General features: G+C 38.5%; 1 protein-coding gene across 4 annotated transcripts in view; it reads right to left on the reverse strand.

The window, feature by feature from the left end:
* TMEM164 (transmembrane protein 164) overlaps positions 1 to 17,700 on the reverse strand; it is a 223,952-nt gene that overhangs the window by 82,729 nt on the left and 123,523 nt on the right. For all 4 annotated transcript variants that reach the window (XM_081043677.1, XM_081043680.1, XM_081043678.1 and 1 more), the window contains one exon: positions 2,447 to 2,513. In XM_081043677.1, the coding sequence (XP_080899803.1) occupies positions 2,447 to 2,513 (67 nt within the window). The remainder of the gene's footprint in view (positions 1 to 2,446; positions 2,514 to 17,700) is intronic.

Consider the following 17,700-nt stretch of genomic DNA (forward strand, 5'->3'; position numbering starts at 1 on the left):
CCTTACCCTCTGGTAACCACTAAACTCGTCTGTGTCTGTGACTTTTTGTTTCTTCATTTGTTTGTCTTGCTCCTTTGTTGTTTTCAGTTTTATATACCATATGGCTTCACTGGTATATGGTATACATTTTTTTTAAATTAAAGTTTAGTGGGGTGACAGCTGTTAGTAAAGTTACATAGATTTCAGGTGTACAATTCTGTATTATATCATCTATAAATTCTATTGTGTGTTCATCACCCAGAGTCAGTTCTCCTTTCATCACCATATATTTGATCCCCTTTACCCTCATCTACCACCTCTCTCCCCCCTTACCCTCTGGTAACCACTAAACTAGGGGTGTCTAAACTGTGGCCCGCAGGCCAACTGTGGCCAGCAATCCATTTTTAATTAGCCTACAGCAAATTCCAAAAATATATTTAGTTTACTTAAATAAACCAGGTGAGGCAATACGTACTTCACCTCGAGTGAGTGGCCTGGCTGTTTGTGTATTTTACGACATATGGCCCTTGTTAAAAAACGTTGAAAAAAGTTTGGACACCCCTGCACTAAACTATTGTCTATGTCTATGAGTTTTTGTTTCTCATTTGTTTGTCTTGTTCTTTTTTTGGTTTTGGTTTATACACCACATATCAGTGATATCATATGGTTCTCATCAGCTTATTTTTTAAAGTACCTCTAAGTGAGCCTGGAACATACTGATTGTTCAAAATCACTGCTTTAGAGGAATGCTTTTAAAAATGTTTCTATTGATGTATAATATGCACCTAGAAAAGTATGATAATCACAAGGATATGTGAGTATTTGTGGGGAGAGAGTAATTAAATTCTTGGAGAGAGTGAAGTAAAGCTATGGGTCTAGGATCTGGAGGCTTGGGCTCCTCTCCTAACTATGCCATTTACCAAGTTTCCCCGAAAATAAGACCTAGCTGCACCATCAGCTCTAATGCATCTTTTGGGGCAAAAATTAATATAAGACCCGTATTATATTGTATTATATCATGTAAGACCCAGTCTTATAGTAAAATAAGACCCAGTATTATATTATATTATATTATATTATATTATATTATATTATATTATATTATATTATATTATATTATATTATATTATATATTATATTAGACCCAGTCTTATATTACATTAAAATGAGACCAGGTCTTACATTAATTTTTGCTCCAAAAGACGCATTACAGCTGATGGTCTGGCTGGGTCTTATTTTCGGGGAAACACGGTAGAATGTGTGTGACTCCCTGTACATCAGTTTCTTCCTCTGTAACAAGAGGCTGTAATATCTGCCCCATCTACCTCACACAACTGTTACGTGCAAAGACCTTGTAAACTATAAAATGTTATCAGAAGAGGAAGAATTATCATTTTGAGATTGAAACTATGATCTTAATTCATAAGGCGAATTTAAATCATGAAAATAGAAAGTGGAAGGGAGGATTTTCCCGGTGATTTCTTTCCCGGAGCTTTCAAATATGTCCTGTTAATGCTTCTGCAGTCCTACATGTGGGAATTTGAGGACAGAGCCCTGCCACCCAGCCCTGTAGCTCCTGTTTCTCTCTATGCTGGTTTATCAGTCAGCCTCCTACCATAGTGTAATTCTCCGTGCTAGCCACAAGGGGTATGTGTGGCCCAGACTGCCCTGTGGGTTTGGATGAATGGGGAAGGAATCTCATTCTTACCCAAGGGGGTCCCTGGCACAGCAGATGGGCTTTGAGGCTCCCGAGCAGTTTATCCTTGTCCAATGTGCCTGAGTCCACATGGAGCCCTTTAGGGACCCCTGGAAGCCTCTGTGTAATGGGTTGGGCCCCTCACCCCCTTCTCACCACCAAACGTCTTCAAGAGTTTCTGCAGGTTTTTTGGTCTGTCCTAGCTCTGGCCTAAACTATTATCGCAGCTTCAGAGTTCCACAAAATGTTTCCAACCCCATTACACTCCACTGCATCCAAACAGGGCTGCATCTCACCTCAACATTAAATACACTTGACCCTTGAACAACATGGGAGTTAGTGATGCTGACCTCCTGTGCAGTCAAAAATCCATGTGTAATTCTTGACTCCCCCAAAGCTTAAACTACTAATAGCCAACTGTTGACTGGAAGCCTTACCAATAGCATAAACCACCAATTAATAGATAATGTTGTATGTTATACGTATTATATACTGTATTCTTACAGTAAAGTAAGCTAGAGAAAAGAAAATATTTTTAAGAAAATCATAAGAGAAAATACATTTACAGTACTGTACGTATTTATTGAAGAAAAAAACACCTGCATATAACTGGACCTGCACAGTTCAATCCCCTGTTGTTCAAGAGTAAAGTGTATATAGCTATTTTAACACTCATATGGGCACACAAGCTAAGCATGAAGATGAGCACTGCATAACGTAATGAGCAAAATTCTGTATGTCGCTGGTACATTCCCAGAAGAGGCTACTTACCAGCCGGGTATTTACCACAGGGAACAGCAAGGCCAGAAGAGCACCATTCAACATGTGCATCTGTAGCCTGAAGAGGAAAAAGGATCAAGTTTAGGTGACACTCAGATTCTGATGGAAAGGCACACAAAAATATGTCTGGTTATGTCATGCCATATGGGAGAGCATGGAAACAAGTGGCTATCTGTGTAAAACAGACCTGGGGTTGGCATACATGCATTATAAATGAAAAGCTGCATAATTTGTACTAACTGAAATGTTCCAAAGAACACCACCACTGCATCAAAATTCCCCAAACACGGCCGGAACACACTTTGGTTACAACACTTTATTACACAATGAGCTCCGAGCTCCACAAACATCCAGTCAGTCCCAATCAACGGCTTCAACTGCTGCAGCTTAGACAGCATTAGAAAAGGGGGACTGCAGTGGCTAAGCGTTATTATTACAATAGAAACCAATTCCTCACAACATGGCTGTTTATTTACAAGGTCGTATCCAATCCTTCTCCCCAAAGGGCGAAGTGGGCAGAGAAAAGCTAGTACAACCCAGAGAGCCAAAGGCAGTGCTTTGCAAACCCTTCCCCCATTTTCTTAGAATTGCACAGGGCAGCTGTGTAGGTGGAAAGGGCAGAAGTGGCAGGCGTCCAGGCTTCCTTTGATCTATTTTGCATATTGGGCTGTGACTTAACAGCATGCATAAATAAATAAATAAATAAATAGGAGGAGAAGGAAAAGGAGGAAAAGAAAGCCACCACAGCATTAGCATTGCATAATGATACTGTTTCCCAATACCAGACTTGTTAAAACGCACATTAGAAACCCTTTATAAGTCAAGAACAACCAAGTCAGAAACAAACTCCACTTGTGAGGGCTCTGAGGATGGATTTAAGCAGTTTTCTTGATCATTAAAGGCAAATGGTCCTTTACTGCTAAGAGAGAAGCAAACAAAGGCAGTCTCTTCCTCCTGAAGAAAAGCTGATTTGATGGGTCATATACAACTACCACTGAGTCAACGAGCCTCCTACACCTCAAGTCTCAGTCTCTCTCTCTGTCTCCCTCTTACACACACACTCACACAGCAGCCCTGACACCAGGATTTCTCCTATGCCCCAAATAGGAAAGCAGTCCACACCTTGAAGACCCCTAGGACTTCAGCTCTTCTCTTAGAGCTCACAGATGTGTGCATAAGACTGAGAGAAGGTACCAGACCCTAGGGGTCAGCACAAAAGCCCCAAGCCTGCTTTTCAGTTCTCCAAATGTGTTTCTTACTGCTGCTCTTGTTACCAATGCCATGATGACATGATAATGTGTACTTAACATATTCAAGGCAAGTATCTAATTAACTTCTTTACATAAACTCCCGTAGATCCAAGATTCAAACCCAGGTTTATCTGACTCCAGACCGCAAACTCATATATCCCTCTCTCTGCCTTATATCAGAGCCTCCCTCCCAATCTCCCTTACAAATTCGACCTCAGGTAGAGAGTCAAGGATGCCCCTTTTTCCTTCCTTTTGGTTTCAGGGGTCTCTCTACCTCCCCCTTCATCCCCTGCCCTAGGCTTAATATGCTTTTAGGGCATGACCAAGGTGAGAATGCTCTTAGGTCACAGCAGGCCATCACAGCCCTATGTTTTAACAGGGATTGTTTTGAACCAGAAAAGGGAGGAGGCACACCAATGCAATGTCACTCCTACCTCCCCAGACTGGCCAATTCACCATGCTTTTACAACAGGATCACTCAAGGGGACACTCCATGGTCTGGGAAACTGATTGCTGAAAACTGTGGCTCAAGCCCTAGTGCCTAGAACTGGAGTAACTGACAGCTGCTCCAGGCCTCAGGTGAAGTAGAGTCTGGCATAACTCTGCCCCTGGGCCCTCCTTTGTTGCAGCCACAGCATAAACACTCTGAATAATGCACTCAGGATAAGGGACTGTGGTGCCAGGTTTTGCCATTTGCCTTAAAGGAATGCTGGTATTTACACAAAGCCAATTAGAAATTGGGACACAAAAGTTAAATCTTGAGGATAATGGAATTGATCCCAAGGGCCTGTGGAAGGCCAAAGACAAATAAGGTAAAATCAACATCAAGATTCAAAATGACTGATAAATTTCCTAGATAAAGGTAGACCTTACTCTTGGTTCTCAAATTCAGCTTCACAAGCTACATATATGCCGAAGGGTGAAATATCTATACTATATTAAAAGGCCATGCATATCAATAATTACAAAAATACCTAACATGTATTGAGCATTTCTATGTGCCAATCACTGGGCTAAGTATTCAAACACATTATCTCATTTAACCCTCACAGTTTTTATTATAATCATTATCATCTTCTTCAATTTCATAGCTGAGAAAACCAAAGCACTAACTGACTGACTTGTCCAAGATAGAGAAGTCACATTCAAGTCTCACCAAGTTCCAAGCCTATGTTTTTGCCTCTGTATCCTGCTTCAAATCCATGACATGAACTCTGTGTGTGTGTGTGTGTGTGTGTGTGTGTGTGTGTGTGTGTGTGTGTGTATCCACCTGAGATGCTGGTTGGGTAGGGAGGGTCATGACGAAGGGCAACAGAATTCCTTGTGTTTGTGGCAAAACTATCCTAACTATACAGCTGCAGTGACCTCTATAGACACAGGACACAGCCCAACAGGTAAGCAACTGACCATATCAGAGGCAAAGGCTTTCGATTCCACTTGATTGATTCCACTTTATACCTGCCTCCAGCCTGCCACCCAGATTTCTACTGAGTATGGGAAATGGATAATGGATCACTAGGAAGTGCTGTGCAAGTTCCTTCATCTATACAACGGAAGTAATAATAGTACCAACTCATAAGATTGTTATAAGGTGTCAATGTGTATAAAGTGTTTAGAAAAGTACATGGTACATAGTAAGACACATATACATGTTCCTTAAATAAATAGTGAAGATCTCACCTAGAATCCTCAAGATTAAAGAGAGGGAAAAGGAGGGGGGAAAAAGTAAATCATATGAAAGAGTTGAACTGTTTAAAAATTCACAGTATGAGAAAGAGGCCCAGAGAAAGCAAAAGGAGAGCCTGAAGGCCAGAACCAAAAATTAGAGCTTGGAGATGGACTCCCGTTCAGTTAGTCATACTTATAAATCTTGCTGGCAGTCTTGGCAGTTACCATTGTCACAAATACTTTATCACAGTTTTTGTTGTTAGACAGGATATTATGCTAAATTATCTTAGTTGGTAAGAACCTGGGGCAATATGGCAAGTGTCATGGGTTTGATTCTCTTCCAGGTCAGCTAATTTTATGAAATTTAGTTCCACAAACATTAATCAGTCCATTATTGTGTGTCTAACATTTTTTCCAGGTGCTATAGGGAAAAGGGTATCAGTTTAAATAAGACATAGTATCTGCCTCCGAGAAGCTAACTATCTTACTGGGAAGGCAAGAAATCAAATAACTAGAGGAAATGTTATATAATAAAATGGTTAAGAACTCTGAAATCAAACCTACATTCAAATTCCAGCTCTACAACTTACTGGCTGAGCAACTCTGGACAAGTCACTTGAAATGTGTGTCAGATGATGTGTTACAGAATTGTACATTTGAAACCTACGTAACTTTACTAACAATTGTCACCCCAATAAACTTAAAAAAAATGGGTGTGTCAGTTTCCTCAATCTTCAACCGGGTCTAATAATAGTACCTAGATGAAATTGTTGTTGCATGATAGCTATTATTACCCTTAATAAAGAAACATAAATGGATATCACATTATTACTCATAACAATGAATGAAATAATAAACCTTCACAAAATGATTTACATTTCAATTTAGCATTTGATTACAGCTAAGAACCAAAACATATGGAACAGATGAAAAATTCTATGAGTGGCTGGAAAAACAAATTCATAGAGAAGAATTCTAAAAGGATATTAATTATATAATATTTTAATATTTTGAACTCGACAAAAATAAAATTGTAACACATCAAACAAAATCTGAGAGTTGCTTATAACGTGAAATTCTTATATTAGAAAAAAAGGAGACATAACGTCATAGAAATGGCGGTGAGAGGTGAGCCTCTTGAAATTTACCCTGGCATTTACAACAAAATGGACAGGTATAATTCCAGAAAGGACTTCCTATGCAGCAGACAGCTCAGAACTCCTTACATTCTGGAGCTCTGCAGTTGCAGGAGAGGGAAGAATTAGGACTACTAGTGCTCTGCTTATGGCCCAAAGTCCCGCCCGAGGGATCAGCACATAACACAGTTGAACCCAACACTCATGGCAGAGACCTTGGAGCAAAGACTGAGGGAAGAAGGGTGAAAACAGCAGTTGAAGCCCTCACTGCGAAACAGAGCCCTGACGGCATAGGAACGGAGCCTAGCTATCCCTTCCTCACCCTCCCAAAGCTCACCCCAACCCACCTGCCCATTTCTAGCAGCAGAACGGTAGAAATGTCAGATCAAAAGAACAAAATACTTGCAGTTCTGAGAACTACTACCCTGAGCCACAGTGTCCCAATAAGTTCCAGCAAAGGGGAAGGAGCCTTGGGTGCAGAACTTGCTGTGATGATGGTGGCCGCCATTACTCTGGGCCACCTCTCACAACCCACCCTGGCCCTATCCCAACCAATCTCAGTGGATCACTGCAGGAATAAACAGAGCCCCTGAAACACACAAGCCCTGAATCTGGGGCAGGAAGACCTTTGGAACTTCAGAAGCTCTCCACATCTCCCCATGTAGGCGATGCCCTGTGATGTAGGCGATGCCCTGTGATGTAGGCGATGCCCTGTGATGTAGGCGAACTGTTCACAGAGACAAGCCCACATTCCACGGAATCCCCACACTGTGTGAGAAGCCAGAACAGTGCAGAAAAAATACAACACTACAGCGTGACAGACAATAAAAGCCTTCAGTCAGAGAGAAAATAAAGCATTCTACCAACACCTAATGGGAAGCAAAAGAAAGACCTCTTCCTATCAACCTGTCACAAAACCCACTCCTGTAGATGCCTAGGAAGAGAAATAACAAATCAGTAAATACCATGAATAACCAAGGCAACAAGGCAGCTCAGAAAGAAAATGAAAAGTCTCCAGAAAATGAACTTAAAGACATGGAAATATGTGACTTAAACGACAGAGAACTCAAGATTGCAGTTCTGAAAAAAAACTCAACGAGATGCAAGAAAACACAGACAGGTAGTTTAAAGAACTCAGAAACACAACCAAAGAACAAAATGAACATTTTATCAAAGAGATTGAAATTTTAAAAAAAGAACAAAATAGAATTTCTGGAGATGAAGAACTCACTAAAAGAAATGAAGAATGAAATAGCCAAATTACGTAACAGAGCTGACCAGATGGAAGAAAGAATCAGTGACATAGAAGATAGAAATCTGGAAATCACACAGATGGAAGAAGAGAGAGATTTGAGGGTTAAAAGAAATGAAAGAACTCTACAAGAACTTTCTGACTCCATCAGGAAGAGCAATATAAGAATAATGGGCATACCCGAAGGACAAGAAAGGCAGAAGGGAACAGACAGTTTACTCAAACAGTCGATGAGAACTTCTCAAAAAAGCAGAAAGAAAAGGATCCTTGAATCCAAGAAGCAAACAGAATACATAATTACCTCAATCCCAACAGACCTTCTCCAAGGCACATTCTATTGAAGCTGTCAAAAATAGACAACAAAAAAAGAATCTTGAAGACAGCCAGGGGAAAATAGATGGTAACCTACAAAGGAAAGCCAATTAGATTATCATGAGCTTTTTCAGAAGAAACTCTACAAGCCAGGAAGGAGTGGACTCAAATACTCCAATTATTGAAAGAGTGAAATTATGAGCCAAGAATAATATATCCAGCAAAGATATCCTTTAGATATGGAGGAATAAAGACCTTTCCAGACATACAGAACCTGAGGGAATTTTCTAACACACAACCTGCACTACAAGAAATACTGAAGGAGGCTATTCAACCTGAAACAAAAAAGCAAAAGAATACAAAACCATGAGTAGTATTACACAAAGACAGACAAAGCAGGAAATGGCAACCCCTACACAAATACACTTAACACAACATAAAGTTAAAGAAGAAAAATAACACTTACAAAAAAAGAGGAATAACACAACTTGCTACTGCAGTGCAGAAATTAATACACAGCATAAATGGGGATAATTTCTGACAACAAAACCACAAAAGGAGAGAGAGTAAAGGGCTGAACTGGCAGAAGGAAATGGAGAAAGTAAGCATGACGAAGAAAATGGAATATTCTAAATATGAAACTTTCTTCTACATAAACTTAATGGTAACCACTCAAAAAAAATCCACAACTGAAATATATAACATACAAAATGAAGAAACAGTGGGTAAAATCATAGAATACCACCAAAATGAAAAAATAGACAGCAACAAAAACGCAAAAAACAATGGAGACACAGTCCTACCAGAAAACCAAGGACATGATCATGTATCAATAATCACCCTAAATGTAAATGGACTGAACTCACCCATAAAAAGGCACAGAGTAGCAGATTAGATCAAAAAACTAAACCCAACCATATGCAGCCTCCAAGTGACACATCTCAGCTACAAGGACAAATATAGACTCAAAGTGAAAGAGTAGAAATTGATATGCAAAGCAAATGGTATTCAGAGAAAATCAGGTATAGCTACACTGATAGCAAATGAAACAGACTTCAGGATGAAAAAGGTAACAAGAGACAAACAAGGACATTTCATACTGATAAAGAGGACTATACCACAAGAAGACATAACAGCTATAAATATTTATACCCCCAATCTGGGAGCACTGAAATATACAAAGCAACCACGAACAGAACTAAAAAAAAGAACTGACCAAAACAAATTATAGTAAGGGACCTAAACACATCATTGACAGCTATGGATAAATCATCCAAACAGAAAATAAATAAAGAAATACAAGCCCTAAATGACACATTAAGTGAACTGGACATAATAGAAATTTATAGAGTACATCCTCCTAGAACATCAGATTATACACTCTTTTCTAGTGTATCTGGAACATTCTCAAGGATAGACCATATATTGGGACATAAAACTAGCCTCATCAAATTTAAGAAGATTGAAATCATACCAACCATATTCTCTGATAACAAGGCTTTGAACTTGGAAATCAACTGCAAAAAGAAAGCAGGAAAAACCACGAAAATGTGGAGATTAAACAACATATATTTAAAGAAAAACAAGGTCAAAGAAGAAATAAGAGGAGAGATCAAAAGATACATAGAAACAAATGAGAATGAAAATACATCCTACCAAAATTTTTGGGATGCAGCAAAAGCAGTTTTAAGAGGGAAATTTATATTATTACAGGCCTATCTCAAGAAACAAGAGAGGGGGTGGCCTGGTGGCTCAGGCGGTTAGAGATCCATGCTCCTAACTCTGAAGGCTGCCAGTTCGATTCCCACATGGGCCAGTGGGCTCTGAACCACAAGGGTGTCAGTTCAATTCCTCCAGTCCCACAAGAGATGGTGGGCAGCGCCATCATCTAAGATTGAACACGGCACCTTGAGCTCAGCTGCCGCTAAGCTCCCGAATGGCTCAGTTGGTTGGAGCGCATCCTCTCAACCACAAGGTTGCCAGTTCGATTCCTCGAGTCCCAGTAGGGATGGTGGGCTGCACCCCCTGCAATTAGTAATGGCAACTAGACCTGGAGCTGAGCTGCACCCTCCACAACTAAGACTGAACAGACAATAACTTGATTTGGAAAAAAGTCCTGGAAGTACACACTGTTCCCCAATAGAGTCCTGTTCCGGTTCCCCAATAAAAAAAGAAAGAAAAAAAAAAAAAACAAGAGAAATCCCAGATAAACAACCCCACATTACACGTTAAAGAACTAGAAAGAGAAAAGAAAAAAAAAAAACCCAAAATCAGCAGAAGGAAGGAAATAATAAATATTACAGCAGAATAAATGAAATAGAGAACAAAAGGAACACAGAAAGCAGAAAGAGAAAGACAAGTACCATATGATCTCATATGCGGAATCTAAAAAAAAGAATAAGTGAATGAACAAATCAGAAACAGTTTTGGGGACAAAAAGGAAAAACTGAGAGTTGTTAGATGGGCGGGGGGGTGGGGATAAGGGGAAAGGTGAAGGGCATTAGGAAACAGTTGGTAACCACAAGATGGCCTCTGGGTTTTTGAAAATTAACTTGGGGAACGTAATCAATAATGTTGTAAAGATTTTGTTGGGTATCCGATGGACACGTGTCCCATTTGGGAGACCACCTCCGGGATACTGTGGATGTCTGATCATGGCACTGCACACCAGAAGCTAAACAATAATGAATGCCAACTATAATTTTATATATATAATGTGATGGCTCGGTGCGAGGTCGGAGGGATAGTGGATGGGGAAAGGGGGGTTCACAGTGTGAGGGATAGAAATGATGAATGTCTAAGTGTTACCTTGTCGTGTACACCTGAAACTAATAAATTAAAAAAAATAATTCTAATTAAAGGAAATAAAATATTTATGGCAAATGAAAAAAAGGAACACAGAAAAAAATTAAGGCAAAAAAGAGCTGGTTCTTTGAAAAGTCTAATAAAATTGACAAACCATTAGCTAGATTCACTAAGATAAAAAGAGAAAAAACACAAATAAACAAAATCAGGAATGAAAGAGGGGACATCACCACGGATGCTCCAGAAACACAAAGTATCATCAAAGAATACTGTGAAGGACTAGATGCCACCAAATTCAATAACCTAGAAGAAATGGACAAGTTCTTAGAAACATATAGATTTCCTAGGCTGAATCACAAAGAATTAGAAAATCTAAATTGAGTAATCAACAGTAAGGAAATTGAATCAGTCATCCGAAACCTGCCCAAAAGCAAAAGTCCAGGACAAGATGGCTTCACTAGTGAATTCTACCAAACATTCAAAGAAGATCTAATACCTGTCCTACTCAAACTCTTCCAAAAACTAGAAGAAGAGAAAATATTCCCTAACTCATTTTATCAGGCCAACATCACCCTGATACCAAAACTTGGTAGGACAAAACAAAAAAGGAAATTACAGACCAATATCTCTGTGAATACTGATGCAAAAATCCTCTAAAAATTCTAGCAAATCAATTGCAACAATGCATCAAAAAAGTCATACATCTCAACCAAGTGGGGCTCATCCCAGGGGCACAACGATGGTTCAACATATGCAAATTGATCAATGTGATACACCACCTAAACAAAATAAAGGACAAAAATCATATGATTACACCAATAAATGTGGAGAAAGCGTTTGACAAGATACAACATCCATTTATGATGAAAACACTTAACAAAATGGGTATAGAAGGAAAATATCTTAACATAATAAAGGCCATACATGACAAACCCTCAACTAATATAATAATTAATGGTGAAAAACTGAAACACTTTGCTCTACGTTCAGGACCACAACAGGGCTGTCAAATTTCACCAATACTTTTCACCATAGTACTGGAAGTCCTACCCAGAGCAATCAGGCAAGAGCAAGGAATAAAAGGCATCCACATAGGGAATAAAGAAGTTAAACTCACTTTTCGCAGATGACATGATGCTATATGTAGAAAATCCTAAAGACTCCACAAAAAAGCTATTAAAAACTATAAACGAATACAGTAAAGTTGCTGGCAACAAAATCAATGTGCAAATGTCCACTGCATTACTATATACCAACAATGAAACTTCACAAAAAAATAAAAAAGCAATTCCTCTTGCAATTGCAACAAAAAGAATAAAATACCTAGGAATAAACTTAACCAGAGATGTGAAAGACCTGCACAATGAAAATTATAAGACATTTGCAAAGAAATTGAAAAAGACAAAAAGAAGTGGAAAGACATGCTCGTGGATTGGAAGCATCAACACTGTTAAAATGGCCATATTACCCAAAGCAATATACAAATTTAATGCAATCCCCATCAAAATCCCAATGGCGTTTTCTAAAGAAATAGAACAATAAATCATCAGATTTGTATGGAACCACAAAAGACCCTGAATAGCCAAATCAATCCTAAGAAAAAAGAACAATGCAGGAGGTATCACACTCTCTGACTTTAGCTTGTACTACAGGGCTACAATAATCAAAACAGCATGGTATTGGCAGAAAAACAGACACATAGACCAATGGAATAGAACTGAGAACACAGAAATAAAACCACATAAACATGGACAATTTTTGATAAAGAAGCAAAAAACACACAATGGACAAAAGACAGCCTCTTCAAGAAATGGTGCTAGCAGAATTGGATAGCTACGTGCAAAAGAATGAAACTGGACTGCTATATGTCACCATGTACTGAAATTAATTCAAAATGGATCAAAAACTTAAGCATAAGATCTGAAACAATAAAGTGCACAGAAGAAAACATAGGTGGTAAACTTATGGACCTTGGTTTCAATGAGTATTTTATGAATTTCACTCCAAAGGCAAGGGAAGTAAAAGCTAAAATAAATGAATGGGACTATATTAAACTTAAACAAAGATTTTAAAACAACTGAATGAGAGATGCTCAAAGAACTAAAGGAAGAAATGAAGAAAAATCAAGTAAATGACATATGAACAAAATGGAAATATTTAAAGAGACAAAATAACCTAAAACGAAACCAAAAAGAAACTCTAGAACAGAAAAGCACAATAGCAGAAATTTTAAAAATTCACTAGAAGAATTCAAAGGCAGATCTGCGTAGGCAGCAGAAACAGTCAGTGAACTTGAAGATAGAACAATTGAAAGAGTCTGAGAAACAGAAAGATTGAGGGGAAAGTGAATAGAGCCAAAGGGACCTGCGTGACACCTTTAAAAGGACCAACATATGCATTGTAGGAGTCCCAGAGAAAGGGGGAGAGATTATTTGAAAAAATAATGACCAAAAACTTCCCAAATTTGATGGAAGACATGAATATAAACATACAAGAAATATAATGAGTCCCAAGCATGATGAACTCAGAGTTCTACACTGCAATACATTATAATCGAATTATTGAAAGCTAAAGACAAAGTTCTTGAAACAGCAAGAGAGAAGTGAGTCATCACATACAAATAAGTCATCACATACAAATAAGATTATCAGCATGTTTCTCATCAGAAATTTCAGAGGCCAGAGGCAAAAGAAAAAAAAAGTCAACCAAGAATTTTATATCCAGCAAAACTGTCCTTCAAGATTGAGAGAAAAATTAAGATATTTCCAGAAAATAAAAACAGAGGAGTTTGTTAACAACTCGATCTACAAGAAATGCTAAAGGGAGTCCTGCAGGTGAAAATGAAAGGACACTAGAAAGTAACACAAAACCATATGAATAAAGATATCAGTAATAAGAAATACATGGGCAATTATAAACCTAGTATTACTGTAACATAGTTTGTAACTCCTTGTTTTCTACATTATTTAAGACATTAACAGATTTTTTTATTAGTTTCACATGGGGATAGGGGAGAAGAGATGAACACATTTTGAAAACCACAATTATTAGTCTAAAAGCTAGTATTATTGTAACTTTGGTTTGTAACTACACATTTTGTTTTTTACATAATTTAAGAGACTAATGCGTTTAAAAATGATTATTTTAAATTTGGGGGTACACAATATATAAAGATAATTTTGTGACACTAACAACTGAAAGGGGTGGAAATGAAACTGTAAATGAGCAGTTTTTGTATGTTATTGAAATTAAGCTAATACAAATTCAAAGGAAATAGTTATAGAATATACACAAAAGGAAATGATAATTAAATTGTTACACTACAAAACCATCAACAAACAAAAAAGACAGTAATGCAGGAAATGAGGAACAAAAAAGTTATAAAGCATATAGAAAACGTAGCAAAATGACAGAAGTCCTTTCTTTTTAGTACTTTAAATGTAAATGGATTACCTTCTCCAATTGAAAGACAAAGATTAGCGGAATGGATTAAAAAAAATAAACATGATCTATCTATCTAACTATGTCCTGTCTACATCAGACCCACATGCGATCCAAAGACACAAATAGGTTGAAAGTAAAAGGATGGAGAAAGATAATCCACGCAAATGGTAACCAAAAGAGAGCAGGGATGGCTATAGTAATATCAGACAAAATAGACTATATAGGCATACCTTGAAGATATTGTGTGTTCAGCTCCAGACTAATACAATAAGGCAAATACCACAATAAATTGAGTCACATGAATTTTTTGATTTCCCAGTGCATATAAAATTTATGTTTACACTATACTGTAGTCTTTTAAATATGTAAAAGCATCTAAAAACTGCACATACCTTAATTTAAAAATACTTTACGGCTAACAAATGCTAATCATCATCTAAGTCTTCAATGAGTTCATAATTTTTTTGCTGGTGGAGGGTCTTACCTCAGTGTTCACGGTTTCTCACTGATCAGGTGGTGGTTGCTGAAGGTTGGACTGGCTGGGGCAATTTCTTTAAAAAACACAAAAATTAAGTTTACCACATCAATTGACAATTCCCTTTACAAATAATTTATCTGGAGTATGTGATGCTGTTTGATAGCACTTTACTCTCAGTAGAACTTCGTTCAAAATTGAAGTCAATCCTCTCAAACCCTGCTGCTGTTTTATCAACTAAGTTTATATAATATTTTAAATTCTTCGTTATCATTTCAACACTCTTCACAGCATCTTCATCAGGAGTAGATTCAGCCTCAATAAACCACTTTCTTTGCTCATCCTTAAGAAGCAACTCTTCGTCTATTAAAGTTTTATCACAACATTGAAAAAATTCAGTGACATGTTCAGGCTCCACTTCTAATTCTACTTCTCTTACTATTTCCACCACATATGCAGCTACTTCCTCCACTGAATTCTTGAATTCCTCAAATTCATCCATGAGGTTGTCGACTACTTCCAAATTCCTGTTAATGCTAATATTTTTACCTCTTTCCATGAGTCATGAATGTTCTTAATAATATTTATCATTGTGAATCCTTCCAAGGTTTTCAATTGGTTTTGCACAGATCCATCAGAGATATCACAATGCATGGTATTTATAGATTTAAAAATGTATTTCGAGACGTCAACAAAATAGTGGCGTGAGGTGAACCTCTGCAAATCTCCCCCAGAATTTACAACAAATTAAACTATAACTCCACAAAGAACTCCCTGCACAGCAGACAGGCAAGAGGAAGAGGACCACTAATGAATTCACCTAAAGGTGGGCGAATCGTGCAAGGGGGGAGGAGGGAAGGGAAAAGTGCGGAGACAGAGCCGAGCAGGCACAGGACGCAGACCTAGCTCAGTGCTCCAAGCTCGTGGAATCCCGGAACTACTGCAGCTCTGAGAGAGGGAAGAACTCACACTGCTAGGGCTGCGCTCATGGCCCAGAGGGTTGAGGGGGCAGCATATAACACGGCTGAACCCAACGATCACTGCAGAGACCTCAGAGAAAAGACTGATGGAAGAAGGCTAAAAACGGTGGTTTAAGCCCTCCCTGCTGAGCCGAGAAGGAAGCCTTAGGCAAACAGACTAGCCGCCCCCTCCCTACCCTCCCAGGGATTGCCCTGCCGCCACATGCCCAGTGCTAGAAGCGGAACAGTAGCAGTCGCAGATAAAAAGAAGAGAATATTCGTTGTTCTGAGAACAGTGGACTGCAGACACAGATTCACAAACCAACTAGTTCCAGTAAAGGGGAGGGAGCTGTTGAAGCAGGACCACCTGTGGTGGTGGTAGCTGCCATTGCTCTGGGACACCTCTCACAACTCATGCTGCCCCTGACCCGCCTATCTGGGAGGATCCCTGCAAGAGTAAACAGAACTGCTGAAACACAGGCTCTGAATCTGGTGCCGGAAAAGCTTTTGAACTTCAAAAGCTCTCCGCTTAATCGCACGGACATGGTGCCCTGTGACCCAGGCAAACTATTAACAGACGAGAAGCCCGACTCCCAGGGAATCCCCCCATTGTGTGAGTAGCTAGAACAGTGCAGAGAAAACATAGCACTAACGTGTGAGAGAGAAAAATAAGGCTGCAGTTGGAGAGAAAATAAAATATTCTACCAACAAGTACTGGAAAACAAAAGGAAGACCTCTTCTATCAACCTGTTGCAGAAGCCACTCCTGTAGATGTCTAGGAACAGAAATAATAAATCAGTAATTGCCATGAATAACCAAGGCAACAGGACAGCTCAGAAAGAAAGTGAAGAGTCTCCAGAAAAAGAACTTAAAGATATGGAAACATGTGACTTAAACAACAAAGAATGCAAAATTACAGTTCTGAAAAAACTCAATGAGATGCAAGAAAATACAGAAATGCAGTTTAATGAACTCAGGAACACAATCAAAGAACAACATGAGCATATTACGAAAGAGATCGAAATTGAAAAAAATAACCAAATGGAATTTCTGGAGATTAAGAACTCAATAGAATAAATTAAGAATGAAATAACCAGCTTAGGTAATAGAGTCCACCAGATGGAGGAAAGAATCACTGACATTGAAGATAGAAAACCGGAAATTACACAGATGGAAGAAGAGACTTGAGACTTCAAAGAAACGAAAGAACTCTACAAGAACTTTCGGATTCTATCACAAAGAGCAATATAAGAATAATGGGCATACCAGAAGGAGAAGAAAGAGAGAAGGGAACAGAGAATATATTCAAAAAAAATGTTGATGAGAATTTCTCAAACTTGTGGACAGAACTGGATCCTCAAGTCCAAGAAGCAAATAGAACACCTAATTACCTCGCTCCCAACAGGCCTTCTCCAATGCAAATTGTATTGAAGCTGTCTAAAATCAATGACAAAGAAAGAATCCTCAAGGCAGCCAGGGAAAAGAAGACGGTAATCTACAAAGGAAACCCCATTAGATTGTCATCAGATTTTTCAGCAGAAACTCTACAAGCTAGGAGGGAATGGAACCAGATACTGAAATTATTGAAAGAGAGAAATTACAAGCCAAGAATAATACATCCAGCAAAGATATCCTTCAGATATGCAGGAAGAATAAAAACCTTTCCAGACATACAGAAGATGAGGGAATTTTGTAATACACGACCTGCACCACAACAAATACTAAAGGAGGCTATTCAACCACCATCAACAGGGACAATTTGTGGCAACCAAAACATAAAAAGAAGCAGAGTAAAGGCCTGAACCGGAATATGGAAATAGAGAAAGTAAGTGTGGTGAAGAAAATGGAATACTCTAAATATCAAACTTTCTTTTACATAAACTTAAAAGTAACCACTCAAAAACAATCAAGAACTGAAATACATACTGTAATAAAAGAAGAAAC

This window comes from Rhinolophus hipposideros, assembly GCF_964194185.1.
Source record: "Rhinolophus hipposideros genome assembly, chromosome: X".
Lineage (NCBI taxonomy): Eukaryota > Metazoa > Chordata > Mammalia > Chiroptera > Rhinolophidae > Rhinolophus > Rhinolophus hipposideros.